The sequence below is a fragment of the Cavia porcellus genome, unplaced genomic scaffold (assembly GCF_034190915.1).
Source record: "Cavia porcellus strain 051 isolate PalLab524CR breed Dunkin Hartley unplaced genomic scaffold, mCavPor4.1 scaffold_6, whole genome shotgun sequence".
NCBI classification, from domain to species: Eukaryota; Metazoa; Chordata; class Mammalia; order Rodentia; family Caviidae; genus Cavia; species Cavia porcellus.
Genome location: NW_026947489.1, coordinates 71,362,312 through 71,382,067, shown reverse-complemented (window position 1 = coordinate 71,382,067; position 19,756 = coordinate 71,362,312). Strand labels below are relative to the sequence as shown.

Genomic DNA, 19,756 nt, shown 5'->3' with positions numbered 1-19,756 from the left:
GAAGACCAGTGGCTCCCTTAACTTTGTGTACAGTGTGAGGGACTTGAAGCCCCTCTTTGCTGAGCTGGTGTTGATGCCCCATGTGTAAGAAGCAGTGTGTGCCAAGGACAGGGTGGAAAAGGGGCAGGAGCCTGTGGTGTGGAGCAGAGGTGGTGGGTTGTCCTCAGGCTGAGGTCTGCTGGAGGAGGCTCTGCTGCTGGTCTGAGATGCTAGGACCTGTCTCTGTGGCCAGTGGGGAGCTCACAGGGTCTCTGAGGGGCTTCCCAAGCTACAGCTGCAATCAGACCTTATGCCTCCTCACTTCTCCCCACTGTGGGAAGCCGGGGATGGCCCCTGACCTGCCTCATCCCTCCACGCACCAGGATCTCCAAACTGAGCTACAGTTCAAGAGAGCAGATGCTAGAACATGTAGCTGGGTAGTGGCCTTCAGAGGCTACAGGACAAAGAAGGTCACTTGACCTGACCCTGCTAGGAGAATTGCTAGGGCCCCAGGCTGGTGAGAAGTATTAGAATATGGAGCAGGGAAGGGCTTGGCAGGAGGCAGATGGTTCTGATCTGATCTGGTTGGTCTGGAAGAACAGGTCAGGGGGAGCCTTGACCATTAGGTGTGGGTGAACTTTGGCACCCTGCTTGACTTCCCATGGCTTGAAGGCTTCTGGGGCAGAGATGGGTGGGGTAGGGACTTCTCCCCAAACCTCGGACAATGTGTCACTCAGTCTAGGTGTGCCTTCCCTGAAGTCTATAGTGGCCTGTCCCTGGGAAGCCCCACATTAACCCCTCTTTCAAGGGTACCTGGCTGATGGATTTCCAGAGGGGAGGGAGTGTGCCCAAGATACTGCCTTTCTGTCCCAAACCTTCACTTAGGGTCTAAGGTTCCATTATGATGATAAAATATGGAGCCTCCAAAGTAAGCCCTACAAGTTCTTGGCTGTGTGAGTAATTAAGCCCTCATTTCAAACAGCCACATCTTTAAAAGCTATAATTTGTAGCCCAGAATAGCTACTTATTCCAAGAGCCAGGAGAGTCCTCAGTGTGCGCCCTGTCAGTGCGCAGCCTGTGGCTTCTGCCTTGACACATGAGTTGCCCCAGCATGTGGCCCGTGGGTTTCTCAGGAGAACTGGAGTTGTGGTGGCTGATGGGAATAGGAGCTGCCTCAGAAGCCTTTGGGAACTTAAAGGGGTGTCTGAGGTTTGGAAGCCCTGATTCAGGTTTGCACAACAGTGACTCTGAATGCAAAGGGGAATAAAGAGAGTAACAGCAGCTTAACTTCTGGGGAAGGTAGGTGGAACACTGTGGACAAAGCTCCCACTCTGATAAGGAGGAGATTGTATTTCCTTGCAGATTTTAGGGGAGAAAACAGGAGCTGCTATAATGCATGGAACAGGTTGAGTGGAAGGTACTCTTTTCCTTTGCCCTCTGTGTGGCTCCATGAGCCTCTCATCTCATGTAGACAAGGAGACTGTGTGCATTCAGGTAGGTGATGAGGGAAATGCCTCCCTTGACCCGGCGCTTCTCACTGGCTGGCATGCCTGGAATTCTTGGACTGGCTGCTGAATTTGGTTTCCAGATGTGGAAGCGATTTAAGTTCTGTTTTCATAATCCCTGACAGTTTGTCTCTGAAGTCTACATTCTCATTTGAAAATCAAGGCTGTTGCTCTGGCTGAGGGGCAGGAGAAGACCAGATGGCCTGTTTAAATCCTTTTGGTCAGGAAGTGGGTTCACCAAGGCAATTAGATCTGAGACTCAGGGCTTTGGGGATAGTCACACCCCCTCCGGGGCTTGGTCAGAAGGTGGGTTCATCTTGGCTTCACCTTTCCTGTGTTTTCCTTGGAGATGAATCAGCCAAATTCAGCTGTACCTTCTGTTACCATTACTGACCCTGACAGCCATGGCACAAGGGGGAGATATGTTCGGGTCACCACCATGTCATAGGGAACCTGGATCTCAGCTGGGTGGGGTCCCCACGTGTCCCAGGAGTAGGAGGACCCTCCTTTCCACACTGACCACAACAGAAGGAAGGGATCTGCTCTGGGTTTTAAGTAGCCAGAAATACTGTCTGGTACAGGGAAACTAGAACTGTCTTGTTCAATTCCTGGACCCTTCTGGCCACAGGATTAGAGGTTGTGTGTTCAAAGCCTGTGGTTCTAGGGCCGACTGGCTGTCTCTTGTTCTGTAAACCAGTCACTATTTAGATAAAGTAGCTTTTATATCTGTCTTGTAACTGCACTAAATACAGTTTTGCACATGTAGAATTTGACTTGGCAACACTCATGTCTCTGAACTGTGTGCATACCTCTTTAAAATTAAGCTACAATAGCTGTGCTACTGAGAAAGCACAAGAAAATAGGAATAATTAACTTAGATTCCCATGTAAGTAGTGTTTCCAAAGCATCATCCTGCTCAGCACAGATCTAACAAATGTTGGTTTCAGAAAATGCAGTCTCTTAAGAAGCAGCCAGGAGCTCGGAAATGTAGCCCGGGGGTAGAGTGCCTGCCTAGAATGTGAGCCCCTGGGTCTGATCCCCAGTAATGAAATTAAAAACGGAAATAGTGGTATGTCCTGCTGAGATACTGGTAGGTGAATCCTGAATCTCTTGATGAGATTCTGCAGAGCCAGTAATTCTCTTGGGGTGTGAATTTAGTTGACCTTAAAGGCATTCAGTTTCATTATTGGGGTGGGGAGGTGGTTTCCCTGGAGGTGGGAGGTAGGAGGAGAGTATTGGTTGCCAGGGGTAGGGACCAGAGTACTTCTGCAAGAAGCTTGAACAACTGCAATTCTGGAGGCTAGAAGTCTTAAGATCAAGGTGCCGGAGCTGGGATTTAGCTCAGTGGCTCAAGTGCTTGCCTGGTAAGTGCAAGGTCATGAGTTCGATCCCTGGTACAAAAAAAAAGAAGATCAAGGTGCCAAGGCCTCTTCTGAGATCTGTCTCTGGTTTGTACATAGATATCTCCTCCCTGTGTCTTTGTGTGGCTGTCCTGTATTTCTGGGTCTGGCTCATCTCCTTTTTTAAAGACACAGGTCATTTTGGATTAGGGCCTGCCCTAATGTCTTTATCTTAATCACTTCTTCAAAGAACTTGTCTTCAAATCCAGTTATTTTCTAAGGTTCCTGGTATTAGGACTTGAGCACATGAATTTTAGGGGGATAAAGATCAGCCCATAGCAAAAAAAGTGTCTTGGGAACCTCCCTTCATGGGAAGAACAAAAAGAGAGTGGGCAGAGCCTGGCACCTGATTGGAGAGGGCAGCAACGAGGGATCTACTGTGGATGGTCTTGATCAAGCACTTCTCTAGTGTTCTGACATAAGAATAATCTTTGAGAGCCTGGATCAATCATTTTTTGTCTTTTTGAGACAGTCTCGCTGTGTAGTTCAGGCTGGCTCACTTTGTAGCCTAGGCTGGTCTCGAACTCACAGTGATCCTCCTGCCTCAGCTGGGATTATAGGTGTGAGCCACCACACCCAGCTACTCTTTTTTTTTTTTTTTTTTTTTTTTTTTTTTTTTTTTTTATGGGTACTAGGGATCCAACTCACAACTGCTTGCTTGCAAGGCAGGAGCTTATGCCACTGAGCTAAATCCCCAGCCCACCTGGGTCTGACCCTTTGGAATTCTGACTGCTTGCATAACACATTTTTTGTGCTAAAGGCCAATAATCATGGGTATATCAAATCCTTGTTTATTTTTTAGAATATTCCTATTGATGAATTATGAATTTTAATTTTATTAGCTAATGAGTACTTAACAGAAAAAAATATAAAAAAGGAATACTGGATTCTTAATATTTATTATTTATAAAACATAAAAATTTTCAACATCAAGTGTTTTTTGGTGTACAAAGTCTAAAAAAGAACAACACAAATAAGTTCCTAACTGGACCTGGTGGCACACACTTGTAATCCCAGCACTTGGAGACTGAGGCAGGAGGATCACTGAGTTTGAGGCCAGCCTGGGTTACTAAGTGAGTTCAAGGCCAGCTGGAACTGCATTAGATTAGTAAAACTGTCTCAAAAAAGATGAAAGAAAGAAATCCCTACATGAACTACAATGAAAATACCAATAATATTCTACAAAAACTAAATCTTCGCTTATCACACTGTAGGCAGTCTTCCCTAACATGTTCCACGCACTGTATTACTTACAGTGACAGCACATGTGTTTTGTTTTCCTGGCCTTTTTGCAGGACATACTTGACATCTCTGTAGTCTTCCTGTTTTGTCAGGAGGTTTTTGTTATGTTATGCAATGTACTGTTAGTAGAAACTTTACCAGTAAAATAAATTATTAAATTCAATATACATTGTGCATTTAGGATATCATTTTCACATCAGGTGTATACTTGCTTACCAAACCTAAAAGATAACATCAGAAATAAGTTCTTAGGTAAACTACAATGAAAATACCATAGCACTCTAAAAAAATCAATTATCTCAGCTAAATAATAAGAAAATAAAATGTCAGTAAGATAAAATATCAAATACGTAATGAGTACTTAGAATAGACATCAGCATTTTCACATCAGCTGTGTACTTGCTTACAAAACCTAAGAGATACCATCAGAAATAAAAATCTATATGTGCTACAATGTAACCACAAACAAAAGTCTACCACAGAAATCATCTTTGCTTCAGCTGTCACACCCAGGGCAGTCTTCACACATGACAGCTGCATGTTCTATGTGTGCATCTTGCTTACAATGACAGCATATGTGTTTTACTTTCCTATGTTACAGGCTATTCTTTGTCACCTCTCTTCCTGTTTTGTCAGGAGCGTCCTACTGTGTTGTACTACATGCGCATAGCAGGGAAATAAGATGTCAATAAAGTAAAATATAAAAAAAATAATGTATCAGATGTCCAAGTACTTAGACTAGACATGAACATTTTCATAAGCTGTTTACAAAACCTAAGAGATAACATCAGATATGAAACCTGTGTGAACTACTGTCATGGTTTATGTCTGTGTCCCCCAGGCCTCATGAGTTTGAATTGAATTGTGCATTTGGTATTTGTTCAGTTTCTAGTGCGTGGATTGATGGTGTCAGTGCTCCACCCACAAAGGGGTGGAGCCAGGATGTGATGTAATGGCAGGAAGAAGGTGTCTCTTTCTCTTTGCTGGTTTGAGCTTGCTGTTTGCAGCCACCGTAAACGGCGGCTCAGCCATGCCCGCTTGTCTTGAGCCAGCTAAGTGTGGACTAAAACCTTCAAAAACTGTAAGAAATAAACCTTTCCTTTCCTAACTTTGGGCTTCAAGTATTTTGTCTCAGCCACGAGCATAAAATAACTAAGACAACTACAATGAAAATACCAGTAGAACTCTACAACAAAAGTAATTTTTGCTTTAATTGTCACACCCAATGCTGACTTCACACATGAAAACCACATGTTTTATACACAAGTATCGCTTGCAGTGCTAGCGTATATGTTTTGTTTTCCTGTCCTTCCTTCTGGGGCACAGCTGACATCTTTTGGTTTTCCTGTTGTCACAGTGTGCCTGTTCACCTGTCAATGCACCAGTGTGCTCCACAATTTTTTTGCATAGTTTCCTGGGCAAAAATATTTTGCTTTTTATTTTGCTATAAATGATTTCTTCTGAGTTCCAGTCTCAATCCCCTAGGAAGATTTCTCTGGGGATATTTTGCATTTGTTATTTTATTTGTAAACAACGAAACTATGCCACACATGTTTAAGATTGAGTAAAACACAACCATTAGCCATGCTTTGTGTTTCAGGTGACATCATAATTGCTGCGTAACTCATCAACATCTATTCTGCCTTTGATTTTGTTGTTGAAAGTTTCTGGGCCAGGGATATAGCTCAATGGCATAAACGCCTGCCTGGTAAGCACAAGGTCCTGAATTTGATTCCTGGTACCAAAAAAATTAAAAGGAAGAAAGTACATAAGGGGCCAGAGATTTATCTCAGTGATACAAGTGCCTGCCTGGCAAGTGAGAGGTGGTGAGTTCAATCCCTGGTACAAAAAAAAAAAAAAAAAAAAAAAGAAAGTACGTAGGTTTCCATCTCAAGCTTCTGATTTGTCAGTTTCGCTCTCAGTATTTCCGTCACAATGCAGTGTTCACATCAGCAGTTCTGATTTTTTTTTTTTTTTTTGCCATTTATGAGGCCAGTGTAAATCTTTCTGAAATCCAAAGATTATACTGTATGATTCTCTTTTTTTGAGCTAGGTCTGGTGTCACATCCCTATAATCCTAGCACTCAGGAGGCTGACATAGGAGAATCTCTGTGAGTTTGAGGCCGGCCTGGGCTACACAGTGAGTTCAAGGCTGGCCTGAACCCCCAAAAGACAAACAAACAAAAAAAGGGGACAATTCTCTGTTTTGAAATTATAACATTTCATTTGAAATTTCTGCTTTGTCCCTGTGTACAATTCCTGCACTAGTCAGCTTGTAGTCTGTTAGCAAGCAAATGTATCATCAATGGGAAATTGGTAAACCAATTGGTAAATCACATTCTGATCAGTCTGGGAAATGGGAGCAACAAGTCTGTTCACAGTATCATTTGGTTTATTGCTATATGAATAAGGGCCTATTGATGATATATAGGATAAATGTCTAAACTGAAAGCATAATTAGTTTTCTCATCTGTCTTGGTTACTTTTCTCTCATTGCTGGGACAAAATAGCTGACACCCAAAATGAAGGAAGGAGAAGTTTATTTAGCTCACAGTTTGGAGGTTTTGATCCATAATCAGCTGGCTCCAAGGCAGGGTGGCTTGGCTGAGAGGCAGCCGTTCATGGCAGTGGCAGATACCAAAGGCAACAGAACAAAAAGGGCAACAAAGAGGGAAGAGCACACCTCCTTCCCTTCCTTATGCTGTATGCCAGCTACCTGCCCTGGGTGGGTGCAGCACTCACAACCACCAATCCCAGTGCTAAACAATGAGCCAATCACAAATGCTAGACACAGCCACTTTCACAAGGTGCATCCCCCATGACCACATGAGGCTTTGGAGGAACATCCAAACACAAACCATAACAGCATCTAGAGGCCATCAATTTTTTTATGCCATGTTTTGACCTATCACTTTTCCATGAGTCTTTTTCATTCCTACAGTGATCATGAGAAAGCCTGGCTAAGTACAATAAATGCATTCAGTTCAGCTAGTGAGGTGTCATAATAAACCCGTTTTTAATAAGGATATTGTTGTGTATGTAACATTTTACTTGTATTTAAGCTTTTATGTGTTTTACAGCATCATGTAGCATTCCTTTCTTTTGTTTTGTTGTTTTTTTTTTTTTTTTTCTGTTTTTTGAGACAAGGTTTCATTATGCAGTTATGGGGCTGGCCTTGAACTCTGTAGCACAGGATAGCCTTGGACTTGCAGCAATCCTCCTGCCTCAGCAGGAGTGCTGGGATTATAGGCATGCACCACCATATCCTGCATTCTTGTAGCATTTCATCTGGTACAGTTTCTAACACTGAGTGTCACTGCTAGCATGCTGTTTCACCCCTGCCAACACCTTCACTGTATTTGTGGATCTAGTTCTAACATTGGATATTCCATTTGGTCATGTGACGATTTTACAACATTTTTGACTAGTCAGATACGTACTCAGATTGCTGTTTTCTTCATCATCTGAGTCAAGGAGGTCTGTGTTTCCTTCCTGTGTCTGTATGAGTTGATTCTTGCTCCATTTCACTGTCACAGGTACTTTGGTTCACACGGCCACCGTCACCATCATCATCACCAGCATCATCCACCCACACCATTCTTCTGCTTTAGAAACATGTACTTTACCATCATGGATCATCTTCATGCATGAGTATGCTGCTGATCCACTTTGACCTCCAAAAGCTGCAAATTTGGTTTTTCATGTGGCATTGTACTGAGCTACTCTTCGAGAAAAAGCAAGAGAAAACTTTTAAAAAATCTTAGGGTGCTGTAGGTGTATCATACCCTTGCGATGCTTGTAAAACCTGTTAAGAGCATTGTGTGCATGTAAAGCCCAGTTTGACACTTTTAAACATGTGCACACATCTTGCCTTTTATCGTACCAAGTGGGTAAACACAAGGATTGCTTCCTGTATCCCCCAGGTCCAGCTACCCTTAAACTAAAGTTAAAATTTATACAGAAAAGTAAGGGATACGGTTGTGCTTTTTAATCCTCATGGAGTGCCTTGGGGCTCCCGGCTCTGTGTTTTCTGGTGCTGTCCCTCTAGGGTAGTGTTCTTAAGATTGTTTAAATAAATAAATAAAATAAAAAAATTTTTTAAAAAAGATTGTTTCACCAGTTCATAGTCCTTTTAAGTGGAATTTAAACTGTCAAGGATGACATTTTTCCTTAGTTCAGCAAGTTTGGGCCAGGATCTCTCTTTATGTCTTCATGTATGGTTCTTACTTCAAACAAATCAAAAAATAAACATCTATGGGGACAATTATAGCTCCAGGGACACTACATGCCCTGGAAAGCTGTTTGTTGAGGGTGGGGCCCAGCCACCAACCTGTGTACTCCCCAGAGTTTTGCCTGAAGCCAAGTACTATAATGGGTCACAATATGTACCCGTCTCTGTGGTTCCATTAACCATGTGAGCACAGAAGTTACCCACAGTGTTTCACCTACACCCCAGGCAGCCCCTGACCCTGGAGAGACCTCTGTCCAGGGATTTGTGTGTCCAGTTGCAGCCCAGAACTGCTGCCATAAGTGCTTCCTCTGTGTGTATAACTTTTTTCCTAGAACTGTTTGAGAGGAAATTAGACAAAACAGCAAAGCTGAGGACATTTCACTTTATGACTTACATCCATTAATACACAATGTAAGTTTAGGTCCCACATACCGCCCAGTGTATAGACCATATGTCTGCAATATGTCTGCTTTAAGAATTTTAAAACTTTTTTGGTGCATAAATGTGTATGAGTGTTCCATTTGGTTAAACAGACTCTATATAGGTATGTATGTATATAAGTACGTATGTAAGTATGTTTTGTGTTTTGAAAAAGCTCACTGTATAGCTTAGGCTGGCCTTGTGCTCTTGGCGGTCCTCTTGGCTCAGCCTCTGAATTCTGGGATTACAGACAGGTGCCCCCATGTCCAGCTGTATCATTTTAAAATGACTTTTATAGCAGAGTTGTCTGACCTAATTGAAGGTGATACTTACTTTTGTGTTCCTTGATTAATTTAGAACAGTTCTTAAAGTTGTGGTCCCACCAACGGCAGCACCTTTTCAGACCTTGTTAGCAATGCTTTTAAGTTGGGAGGGGTGCCCAGTACTGAGGATTGGACCCAGAGCTACGTCTTCGGCACCCTCTTTTGTATTTTGAGACAGAGTCTAGGTCACTAAGCTGCTCAGGCAGGGCTTGAACCTACAGTTCCCCAAAGTGCTGGGATTACAAGCTGGTCTCCCTGTACTTGTCTTTTAGAACCTGCCTAAGCCTATGGAAATACGCATTTTCAGACTTCTTCCCACTTGGGTAGAAACTGTTCACTCTGACTTTCAGCTACCCTTCTCCCACTTCTACCCTGTGATTCTCATACACATTCACGATAAAGTTTGAGAACCTGTGGTCCAGAAAAGCCCTCCATCTTTTTTATGGCATTCTTTTGGTAATAGACCAGGTCAGTTGTCTTGTAGAAGTTCCTGCATACTTTCTCCCTGGTGATGTGTGACTTGTTACTTTATGTGCTATTTTCTATTTTTCTAAGGCTTATTTAAATGTGAAGTATGTTGTGAAGACCGAATCAGGAGCTGCTGTGTAGCTTATTTATTTATTTTGGTTTTTTGGAGACAGCATTTCACCCATGCATTACAGGCTGGTCTTGAACTGATGATGATCCTCCTGCCTCAGCCTCCCAAGTGCTGGGATTACAGGCATGTGCCATTTGCTGTGTAGTCCAGGCTGGCCTCAAACTCACAGCAATCCTCCTGCTCCAGCCTCCTGAGTGCTGGGTCACAGGTGTGTACCACCACGCTCAGCCTGGTGTGTACCTACCTCTTCTTTTTTTTTTTTTTTTGTCTTTTTCCTTTTTATCAGTACCGGGAATCGAACTCACAACTGCCTGATTGCAAGGCAGGCACTTATGCCGCTGAGCTAAATCCCCAGTTCCATCTTCTTTTTTTTTTAAGTGGGGCACTGGATCAAGTTTACTGCACTTGCAACAGACTTTATTTTATTTTATTTTATTTTATTTTATTTTATTTTATTTGTTGGTACCAGGGATTGAACTCATGACCACGCGCTTGCAAAATAGGCACTTATGCTGCTTAGCTAAATCCCCAGCCCTTTACAACAGACTTTAAATAAATCTCAGTAATCCGAGTAAAGGGGAGGGGAGGAAAGGAGTGGGCAAAGAAAAAAGAGGGGCATTGTCAGTGCAGCTAGTGGGCAGAACCCAAGTCCTACAGGCCCACTGCCCCCTGTGTACCTCTTATTTTGCCATACTAGGAGGCCAGATTCTAATGTTCTTTTTAATTATCAATGCTATTTGGTCGCTGTGGTAAAGGACATTACTCTCCTGTGCAGTAAACAAATGCAGGGGCTGTTCTGAGTTGCGTTGATCCACATATGGGGTCATGCTTTGGTAGTGCCCCAGTATCTGCTGTCTCATCAGCCTCTAATGTGTGGGGTTGTGCTCTGCAGCTGTTGGGGAGGTTTTCTGTGTGTGCTGGCTCAGATTTATCATGGTCCCACCTGATTGGACCCTCATAGCTTTTGGTTCCATCTTTAAAATCTCCAACCCTGAGTTCAGTTAAACTCTATGTATTTCTGGAACTTTGTTATTTGAAGCATAAACTGTAGGAGCGTTACGTTTTATTAAATAATCCTTTATCATTTTAAGTGTCTTCCCGCCTCTTCAGTGTCCTTATCTGAGATCAATGTGGCTCTACAGCTTTCTTTCCGTTAGTATTTATCGTTTTTCATTCTTTTACTTTCATGTGTCTTTGTTCTTAAACTTAAATTGTGTCTTGTAAAATAGCACAGTTATTTTGAATCTAATATGACATAATTTATCTTTTGATAGGATTGTTTACTCCAGGTGTGTTTAATATATTACTGCTGTACGTGTCATCTATTTTTTGTCTTAATATGATGTTTGATTTTTTTCTTCTTTTCTTCCTTTATGATTCACACTTTTAACTCCATTAGTTTTAGTAATATAGTTTCATTTTTGTTTGTTAACTGCCAGTTTTTGGGGTAGTTAGAGGCAAGGTCTCACTCTATAGTCTAGACTGACCTCACACTCACTGTGTAGCCCAGGCTGGCCTGAAACCTACTATCTTCCTGTGTCAGCCAAGTGCTAGGATTATAAACATGTACCTCCCTGCCCAGCTAACTGCCAACTTTTGATGTGCTCTGTATCATTAGGGAAAAAGTGGCCCTGTGTAAGCAGAGGGGTTGGGGCATTTCCCCAGAGGTGGAGGATGTTTCCAGTGGGCTTGAAAGCTACATCTTACTGATGCTTCCCATGCCACTGTGTCTGCTGGAGTTCAAGACGATCCCTCACTGGACACACAGTTGCTTGAAAGCGAGAAACATCCCTGGCAGCCCTTTTCTCCTCCAGATCATCAGACTCCTGGTGGGGCGGTGTAAACTTGGAGCAGAGGCCTGGGTGGAAGGTTTGGAGACAGACGTGGTCTCCAGCGCTGAATTAGGGCTCACAGGCTTCAGAGCAGGGTGCACATTCTTTTGAGCCAGGCAGAACACCTTTGGCCAGGCCTGAGTGGACACCCCGAATCTGTCTCAGATCTACTCTGTTGGGACTTCCCAGAAGACCCTTCACTCCGAGACCCTTTGGGAACTTACCCATCTCTGGTTTGAGTTCAGCCTCAGGGGCTGTCTGATGTCCCGCCTCTATAAAGTTTTCTGGGAGCTGCAGCATGCTTCCTTCCCCAAATCTTCGGACACCCCTTAGCCATCGGTGTGTTAGAAGGATGCAGAGTGTGTGGGTTGCTGCTGGCGACTTGCAAACAGGGGTCATAATCACAGCAGGAGTTCCTTACTAAGCTCTGGATTGCATGCCAACCTCTACTGCTGCCACCTTGTATGGTGAGAGCAGTGGACCTCCATGGGCTATGGGAGATCTGAGCCCAAATAACCCCTTCCAGTCCCCTTTGGACATGGAGGCATTGGCACCTGCAAGTCAGCTCCCTAAAGTGAAGCTTCTGCCCATGGGAGAGACCCAGCGGGACCCTGCCTGACCCATCTCTGATTCCAGGTGGTCCGCTGGCTGGGGACATGTGTCGGGTTCCCTCACTGGCTTGGCCCTGCAGCCAGCAAACTCCTTCTCCATCAGCTCCCTAAGGTGGTGTTACACATGCACCTGCAGGTGCCTGGCTGTGAGGGAAGCTGGGATGTGCCTGCCCAAGCTATTTTTATCTGGCCTTGTCCCCACAGAGCTGTGCTTGGCTCCAAGTTACTGCCTGTGGAGCAGAGATGTTGCCAGGGCTGGGTGGGGGTGGATGAGCCCCAGCCTCAGAGCCTCCTGGACTCCCTTACCCAAGGCAGCTCATCTTAACACCTGTTAGAGGCTGTAACTAATGTGCAGACAGAGCTTCCAAGGGAGTGGGCAGGACAGGACCCTACTGGGGGGAGCAGAGGCAGCCAACCTTTGCGGGACAGGGTATGGAACTTGCAAAAATCTGGACTCCCAAAGCTGAGTCCAACCTATCTCCAGCCCAGTGTGTCACTGGGGGTCGCAGGGAAAGGGTCCCAGGGGCTGGATAGAATGGAGCCAGTAGCCCAGGAGTCTTCTTTCAGCATGATGATGGCAATAGTAATGCACATGTACTGAGCACTTTCTCTGTGTGTGGCCTGCAGAGTGCTTGAAACACTTGCCAACTCATTTAACTGTACTCATTGTTACTGGCTTAGGGAACTGAGGCACTGAGAGGTTCAGTAAACTAAAGGCTGTAGAGCTTGTGAATGGTAGAGCAAGATTTGAACCTATTGCAAGTGTGTCCCTAAAGACTAGCACCCTTCTCCCCCGTAGTACTGGGGATTGAACTCAGGGCCTATGCACTGAGCTATGGCTCCAGCTCTTTTTAAAATTCTTTGAGACAGGATCTTGCTAAGTTGCTAAACTGCTCAGGCTACTCTGGAACTTGCAATCCTCCTGTCCCAGCCTCTCGTAGTGGTGGTATTACAGATATGTACCACCATGCTTGGCCCCTCCCCTCTCTTCTTGCCAAGTTTTTAAGCGTCCTTGAGATATGCCGTGTCATTGTAGATTCTCTACGACAGTCCTGTCACAGAAGTACTCACCACTGTTTTTAGAAGTTCAGAAATTAAAGAACTTGTGCAGTGGTCACACAGTCAGACAGTGACCACATCAGAATTGGCACAGGCTTCGGGCTCCTGTGGTTGTATCTTTCCAGCTCAGGATGCCACAGCCTCAGTCCAGCCTGTGCTTGTTAATCACCTACCATGTGTGCCTTTCTGTTGGGGTTCAGACATAAAATCCCCGAGGCTCCCCTTCAGCATCTTTTTCTCTCAAAGGGAGCAAAGAAACGTAGTCCCTGGCCTCTGAGCATTAGCTACCGGGAAAATACAGTGGTGTGGTGGATGTAAATTTGAGACGGTTCCTCAGCTGGGCGAGGTAAAAGAGGGTGAAGGCCAAATGAAGCAAGCCCTGCTGCAACCCCCTGATGATGGAGACAGTGGGCCATTGTGAGCCATTCCAGGGCTGGGATGTTGCCCGTGTGTATCGGGTTTTGGCCTTTTCAGCCTGCATTGAATTCAGCCTTTGCCAGCTCCCTACAGAGGAAGAGGTGATGTTGGGTCCTGCTGGCGGATGGATTCAGCTCTCAAGACTGGAGAGGGTCCCTGCAGGCAGCCTATGTGCCTCCAGACTCCCTCTCCAGTGGGCCCCAGCTCTGGCCAGCCCCAGCTGGAAGCAGGATGGAGAAGTAGACATGAGGACACAGTGGCATAGACCTGCCCTTTCAGGGCAGCTGGCTAAATCCTGTTTCCCCAGCCTTGGGCCTCAGAGCTCTCTGTATGCAACCCCCAGCCTGGCTTCCGGCCTGCCCAGAGCTTGCCAGCTGACCAGCTGGGGACCCTGGCTGCAGGGGTGGCTCAGCCACTGCCACACACAGCCCCTCCAAAGGCCAGACCAGGACTTAAGCTCCCACACTGTTGTCTGATGCTTGTGAAATTGTTGTAGCCTCTGAGGTAGAGGTGAGAATCCCTACTCTGTAGGGGTGGTCTCAGGGGCACACAGTTTACAAGTTTTTCAGTCTACCAGGCTCCAGTACTGAGCACTCACGTGGTCCTACCTGCAGGATCCCCAGGTTCGTAGAGTTACCCACTGTATCTGCTCTGTCTCCTTCAATCCTGGGAGCGCTTGACATAGGGAGGAGGTGAACCTGGGGCAGAGTGGACCCAAACCAACTAAGCCCATGTGGCCCATGGGAGCTGGCCCTGGGCCCTAGGAAGACAGGAGCCCTGGGAGGCTCAGACCCTCTAGGTCTTCATGCAGTGTTTCCCGTTGAGTATTGGATCCTTCCCTAAAGCCCCCAAAGGACCAGCTACAGTTTTCTGTGCAACTCTTGAGTTCTTGTTAAGTTCGAGGCCTGGACCTGTCCTAGTGCTAGGGCCACTGGATAGTGACCGGAAGATCTTGCACAAATACCTGTTGCACACACTGGGGGAAGCGTTCAGGAAAGGGAAACTCTGAGGGGCAGTGTCAGAAGCCACCATGGGCTCCGACCTTGCCCACTGACATCTGGCTGCCTGGAAACCTGGGCTCCTGGGAAACCTGTTCCCTGCCTGTGATTCTGCCAGCCTTCCAGAGCAGGGGTGGGAGCCACAGAGCACCACTGTGGGTAGACAGGGCTGCCCTTTTGGTCTCTGGCAAGATGAGATAGGGCAATATCATCCTCTCTGCTGCTACCCTCAGCATGCCGGAGGCTGCCACAGCCTGGAATTCCTTCACCAGAGTCAGCCCTGGGTTTGCCCGGAATGGCTGGCATTTTGCATCCACCTGAATAGAATTTACTTAACCTTCCCCAAGTGGCTTCATCTTCTGACCCTCCGCATCCCCAAAGATCTCGGGGGCACAGAGGTATGGCTCCCTCCTCTGGGAGCTGAACACAGGTGTTCTGTGTGGCAGCAACCTATGCAAGTGACCTTCCTGGAGGGTCATTCACAGCCTCAGAAATCTGTGTGCCCAGCCATCTAGCACCTTGTGAGGGTGGCTTCACTATGGGTTGCTTCACCCTCTTCTTTCTCTGCAGCTTTTAAAAACATCACAGAGACACTGGCTCAGCAGGGTTTTGTTAGGACTTCAGGTTTTCTAGCTAGTAAGGAATGGCCAGGGAAGGAGAGGAGCTACCTTCCAGCACCTTCCACTCTGCCCCCAGCACCTCACTGTCTGAGGTATGGAGGAACAGGGCAGGCTACCCCCCTCCAGCAGTTCTCTACTAGGCCCAACCAGATCTTCCCCAGGGATCTAGGAATAGCAGCTGAGACCAGGGATTGTGGCTTGCTGGGAGGAGCAAGGGCAAACAGGTTGGGTCCAGGTCAGTTATCAGACTGCAAGGGTCTTAGGGAGGAACAAACGAGTACTGCCCTGAACTAATAAAGGTATACAGTTACTTTCCCTATAGCTGTTGTTAATAGCTATCCTTATATTTAGGGGGAAGTGTGAGGAATGGTTTTGAAGTTATAATTAAAATTTCCACTTGCCGTGGGCAAACAGTTGTGGGTTGAGTGAAGAGATGTTAATGAAGGAAGTAGCTTATTTAAAGAGGAAAAGCTGGACTGAGTGTATATAGCCAGAGGGTGGATGAAGGCCTGGCCTTGCGTGTCTGAGCCTGGCTTCACATCTCGCTGAGTCCTTGAAGCTGGGAAGCTCCAGGGCAGGAGCCCATCCTGGTGTCAGAGGGAAACAAATCCAGCAGCAGCTTGGAGCCCTCCCAGGGATGGTGTGAGAGATGGACAGACATCACTTTGTGAAAGGTGGAGACCAGGCAGGTCTGGACTCTAAACATCTGCCAAGGAGGCGCTGATCTTACTGGAGGATGGGACATTTATGTCCCTTCTGCCTGATCTGTGACTGAGTCAGACTGCTTGAGACCAATCTTGTCACCTGTCAGGAGCTTGGGCCAACCTCCAGGTGCATCACTCTGCTGCTGTGGGTTGTCAAGTGAGGGGCCAGTGGACCCCACCCATTGTGGACCATGAGTTGGTTTACCAGTTGACAGATCACGCCACATACACCTGGGATCTGTGTCCAGGCAGCCCAACCTGCCCTGCCCAAAGGCTGGCCAGATGCCTGAGGTGACACACTACCTGCTTTCTGGGAGCCAGGTGGACTGCACCTTCTTCAAGATCCCAGATGTAGGGGAGACTAGGTGATGGTGACGCACAATCTGGTCCCAGTCTCCACCATCCCAGGCAGGACTCTGCCTATGAAAAGGGGGAAGGAGTCCTACTCACAGGCCTATGGTGAAGATGGGAAGAAAGGCTCTTGGCCAAGTGGTCAAGCTTGTCTGTCAGCTTCTGCCTGTGTGGCCAGTGGGATGAGGTTTGCAGTTCTTCACGGACAGGTAAGGACACGACCACATGCAGTATGCGCCCGTGAGCTCTGGCTCCTGCTTTGTTTCTCTTGAGTGACCCTGGGCTAACCAGTCTCCTGTGAGGGCTGGAAGCAGGCAGATACAGAAGTTGCTGCATCAGGCAGAGCATCTGGGCAACACACTGAGTAACATGATTATAAAGTGCATCTCTGCCTTGTTACTTTGAGGTTTGAAAATGCATGGAAGTGCTGGTCATGGTGGCTCACGCCTGTAATCCCAGCACTCGGGAGGCTGAGGTGGGAGGATCATTACGAGTTCGAGACCAGCCAGCCTGGGTTACAAGTGAGCTCAAGGCCACCCTGAACTGCATAGCGAGACCCCATCTCAAAAAAAGAAAAAAAAAAGAAAATGCACGGAAGTATGGAGACACTGGTGAGAAGTGGAAGCACAATTAGGACAGCAGGAGGAGGCAAGGTCCCCAGGCTGCTGATCAAAGGACTCTGACAAGCTATGCTCTGAGTCTGTTTCCTTAGCAGTAACCTGAGAATCACATTATGTGTCTTGGAGGTTGTTACAAAATGCAAATGGGATAAAGTGTGAAGTCTCAGGCTCTGTCCATGGAACAACCTGACTATGTGATAATGGTTTCCTTTCAATTCTATTGGATGCAGCTTCATACTTGCTGATGAAGTGCTTGGTTAGGGTAATGAAAGATCTGATAGGTTTGTAGCTACTTGGGATCAGATTAGTGACATCTAGGGGCTGGGGATTTACCTCAGCGGCATAAGCACCTGCCTTGCAAGCAGGCGCTCATGAGTTCAATCCCTGGTACTGATAAAAAAATAGAAAAGAAAAAAAAATGTAAAAAAAAGATTAGTGACATCTAGGTAGAAAGGACCCTGTAAACATTAGGAGTGATTCTAATTACCCAGTGCTTTGTTTTCTGATGTCAGGTGCCTGATGCCAACTTTATTGGGCCATCTGGTACCTAGCCTGTATTATGGAGCAAGCAGGAAGCCCAACTCACAAATCATGCTTAGCCTGGGGGTCTCCTGCTGGGGCTAGAGCCCCAAGGGATGGTGCATGTGTCTGGGGCAGGTGCATTCAAGTCTGTCTCCCTCAGATGTTGTACAACCTGTTCTTCTCTTTTCTTTTTGAGTGGGAAAGGTGTACTGGGGAATAGGAAGACAGAAGGGATCCCAAGTGGGTTGCCCCAGAACCTGTTGCTAACTCTGAGACTGGCAGAGGCTTTTCATAGCCCTCATTTCTAGAGCCCTTTCTGCAATCTGGGATGAGGGAAGCACTTTGATAGAGCGCTGTGCCAGTGAAGGAGCGCACTGCAGAATGTTGGGGAGCATCTCCTGTGGGAACAGATAGATGCGGAACCACCTGGGAAGTATCTACCTCCTCAGAAGCAAAGCATGACCAAGGAATAGTTCATTAGGAGCTGCCCTACCATTAGGGTAAACTCTGGGGAGCAGAGCCAGAGCCCTTCTCGAGCTGGCTTCCAAAAAAGGCACATGTATTTCTTTGTTGTGTACCAACATTGTGCAGTGCTGTGCTGGGCACTGGACCCCAAATGGGCAAGTGGGGACCAGAGCTCAAAAGCGAAAACAAAACCTTTGCCAGAGCCAAGGCTGGACTCATCTCCCCAACTGGCATCACATCTTCTGGCCAGAATTTGTTCATTGTGGTCCTACTGGGTGCCTGGGGCTGAAATACCTCATTCAGTATACCCAGTGGTCCGGTCAGACTCCTAGGCATTCTTACTTTACCAAGGAGAGGATGAGGTTCCAGGACTGCAGAGTCATGGAGGGTTGATCTCGAGCTGGGCAGACTTCCCTCTGCCATGCTGCATTCGACGCATGAGGCCAGGGTGGTTCTGACAGCCACTCAGTGTACATGTCTCCTTAGTGCAGATCGCCAAGACCCTTTCTCCAAGCCACTTGGCATCCCATGCACTCTGATGAGGGCTCTAGGGTGCTGGCCAGGGGTCCTGAAGGCTGTGGCTGGCATGGCTGCAGCCCTACTCCATGAACGCTGTTTATTTGAGGTCCAGCTTCTTGCAGCATGAGGCCCCCCAAGACTAATCTGCTTTCAGGCTTTCTCATCCTCAAGGTGTCAGGTTCTTGGCCTTCTTGAGTTCCCATCTCCTCTGTTCCAGGCCTGATGATGCCTCTGCTGTCTGAAAGGAACACGCCAGTCGCAACATGCTGACTCTTGTTCCTTCTGTTCTGTTGTCTTTCCCAGGACAGCGAGGTTTCGGGCTCCACCTTTGCTGATGGCGAGCTCATCCCCAGGGAACCTGGCTTCTTTCCTGACGATGAGGAGGACGACAACCAGGAAGCTATGACACTGGCCCTGCCTGAGGGCCCTCAGGAGTCAGACATGGACAGCCCGATGGAGGGTGCCCAGAGCCTGGAGGGTTCTGTCGGGAGTCCCGGCGAGGAGAAGGAGCAGGGAATCGGGGGCCTGTTTCTGCCAGAGGACAAGTGAGTGAGACAGGAAGGAGATGGGATGTGGCCTCTGGGCCAAAAATGCAGGTCCTAGAAAGTCTCTCCAGGAAGTGCACGTTGAGACATCCTTAGGACTCACAGCACAGGTGTGACTTTCGGGGTTTCTTCATAGCAGGAAATGCTAAGCAGTTTAAGTGTTCAGCAGTAGTAGTAGTTCTGAAATCATAGGCAGCTGTGCCAAGTCAAGTTTTAATCCTGTTTTATGGTACGGGATTCACAATCTTATTCGTTTTTAAAAACAGGTTACAAGAATGCCAGTGAACTAGGATCTTAGCTTTGTTTTTAAAATACAACATGCCTATATATTAGGAAATAGCTGGAAAATATATTCTTTAGAAATTGAGGGGTTATTTCTGGGAGATAGGGTGATTGGTTATTTTAATGATCTCCCATCTGCTTTGGGATGTAATATGTATTTTCTGTATTGAGAGACCCATCTCATTAGATGTTTGAGAGTAGTATAAAGACCTAATGATTGAGGGGGCTGGGTGTAGCTCATGCTGGAGTGTTTGGCTGTGCATGTGGCTGTGTTTGATCCTTAGCACCACGGGCAGTCCATGATGATTGGAAGTGGTGACCCAGGTATCAGAAGGTGATGGGAGAGAAGGAGGAGGGCGGTCCCATCATGATCGGACCACGTGGAATTGCCAATATATAATCGTTCTCCTCTTTTCCCTCGGGAAGTAACTTCATGTGATTTAACCTGACACATTTGCTTCAGGCTGGTTTGTCAAACTGCTGTCGTTCTGAGGGTTATGATTTCTAGACAGT

The 19,756-nt window shown here is 46.6% G+C and overlaps 1 protein-coding gene across 4 annotated transcripts in view; it reads left to right on the top strand.

The window, feature by feature from the left end:
• Positions 1-19,756, top strand: part of Rab11fip4 (RAB11 family interacting protein 4) — a 121,721-nt gene that overhangs the window by 85,424 nt on the left and 16,541 nt on the right. For all 4 annotated transcript variants that reach the window (XM_023565006.2, XM_013152192.3, XM_023565005.2 and 1 more), the window contains one exon: positions 18,720-18,961. In XM_023565006.2, coding sequence (XP_023420774.2) covers positions 18,720-18,961 — 242 coding nt within the window. The remainder of the gene's footprint in view (positions 1-18,719; positions 18,962-19,756) is intronic.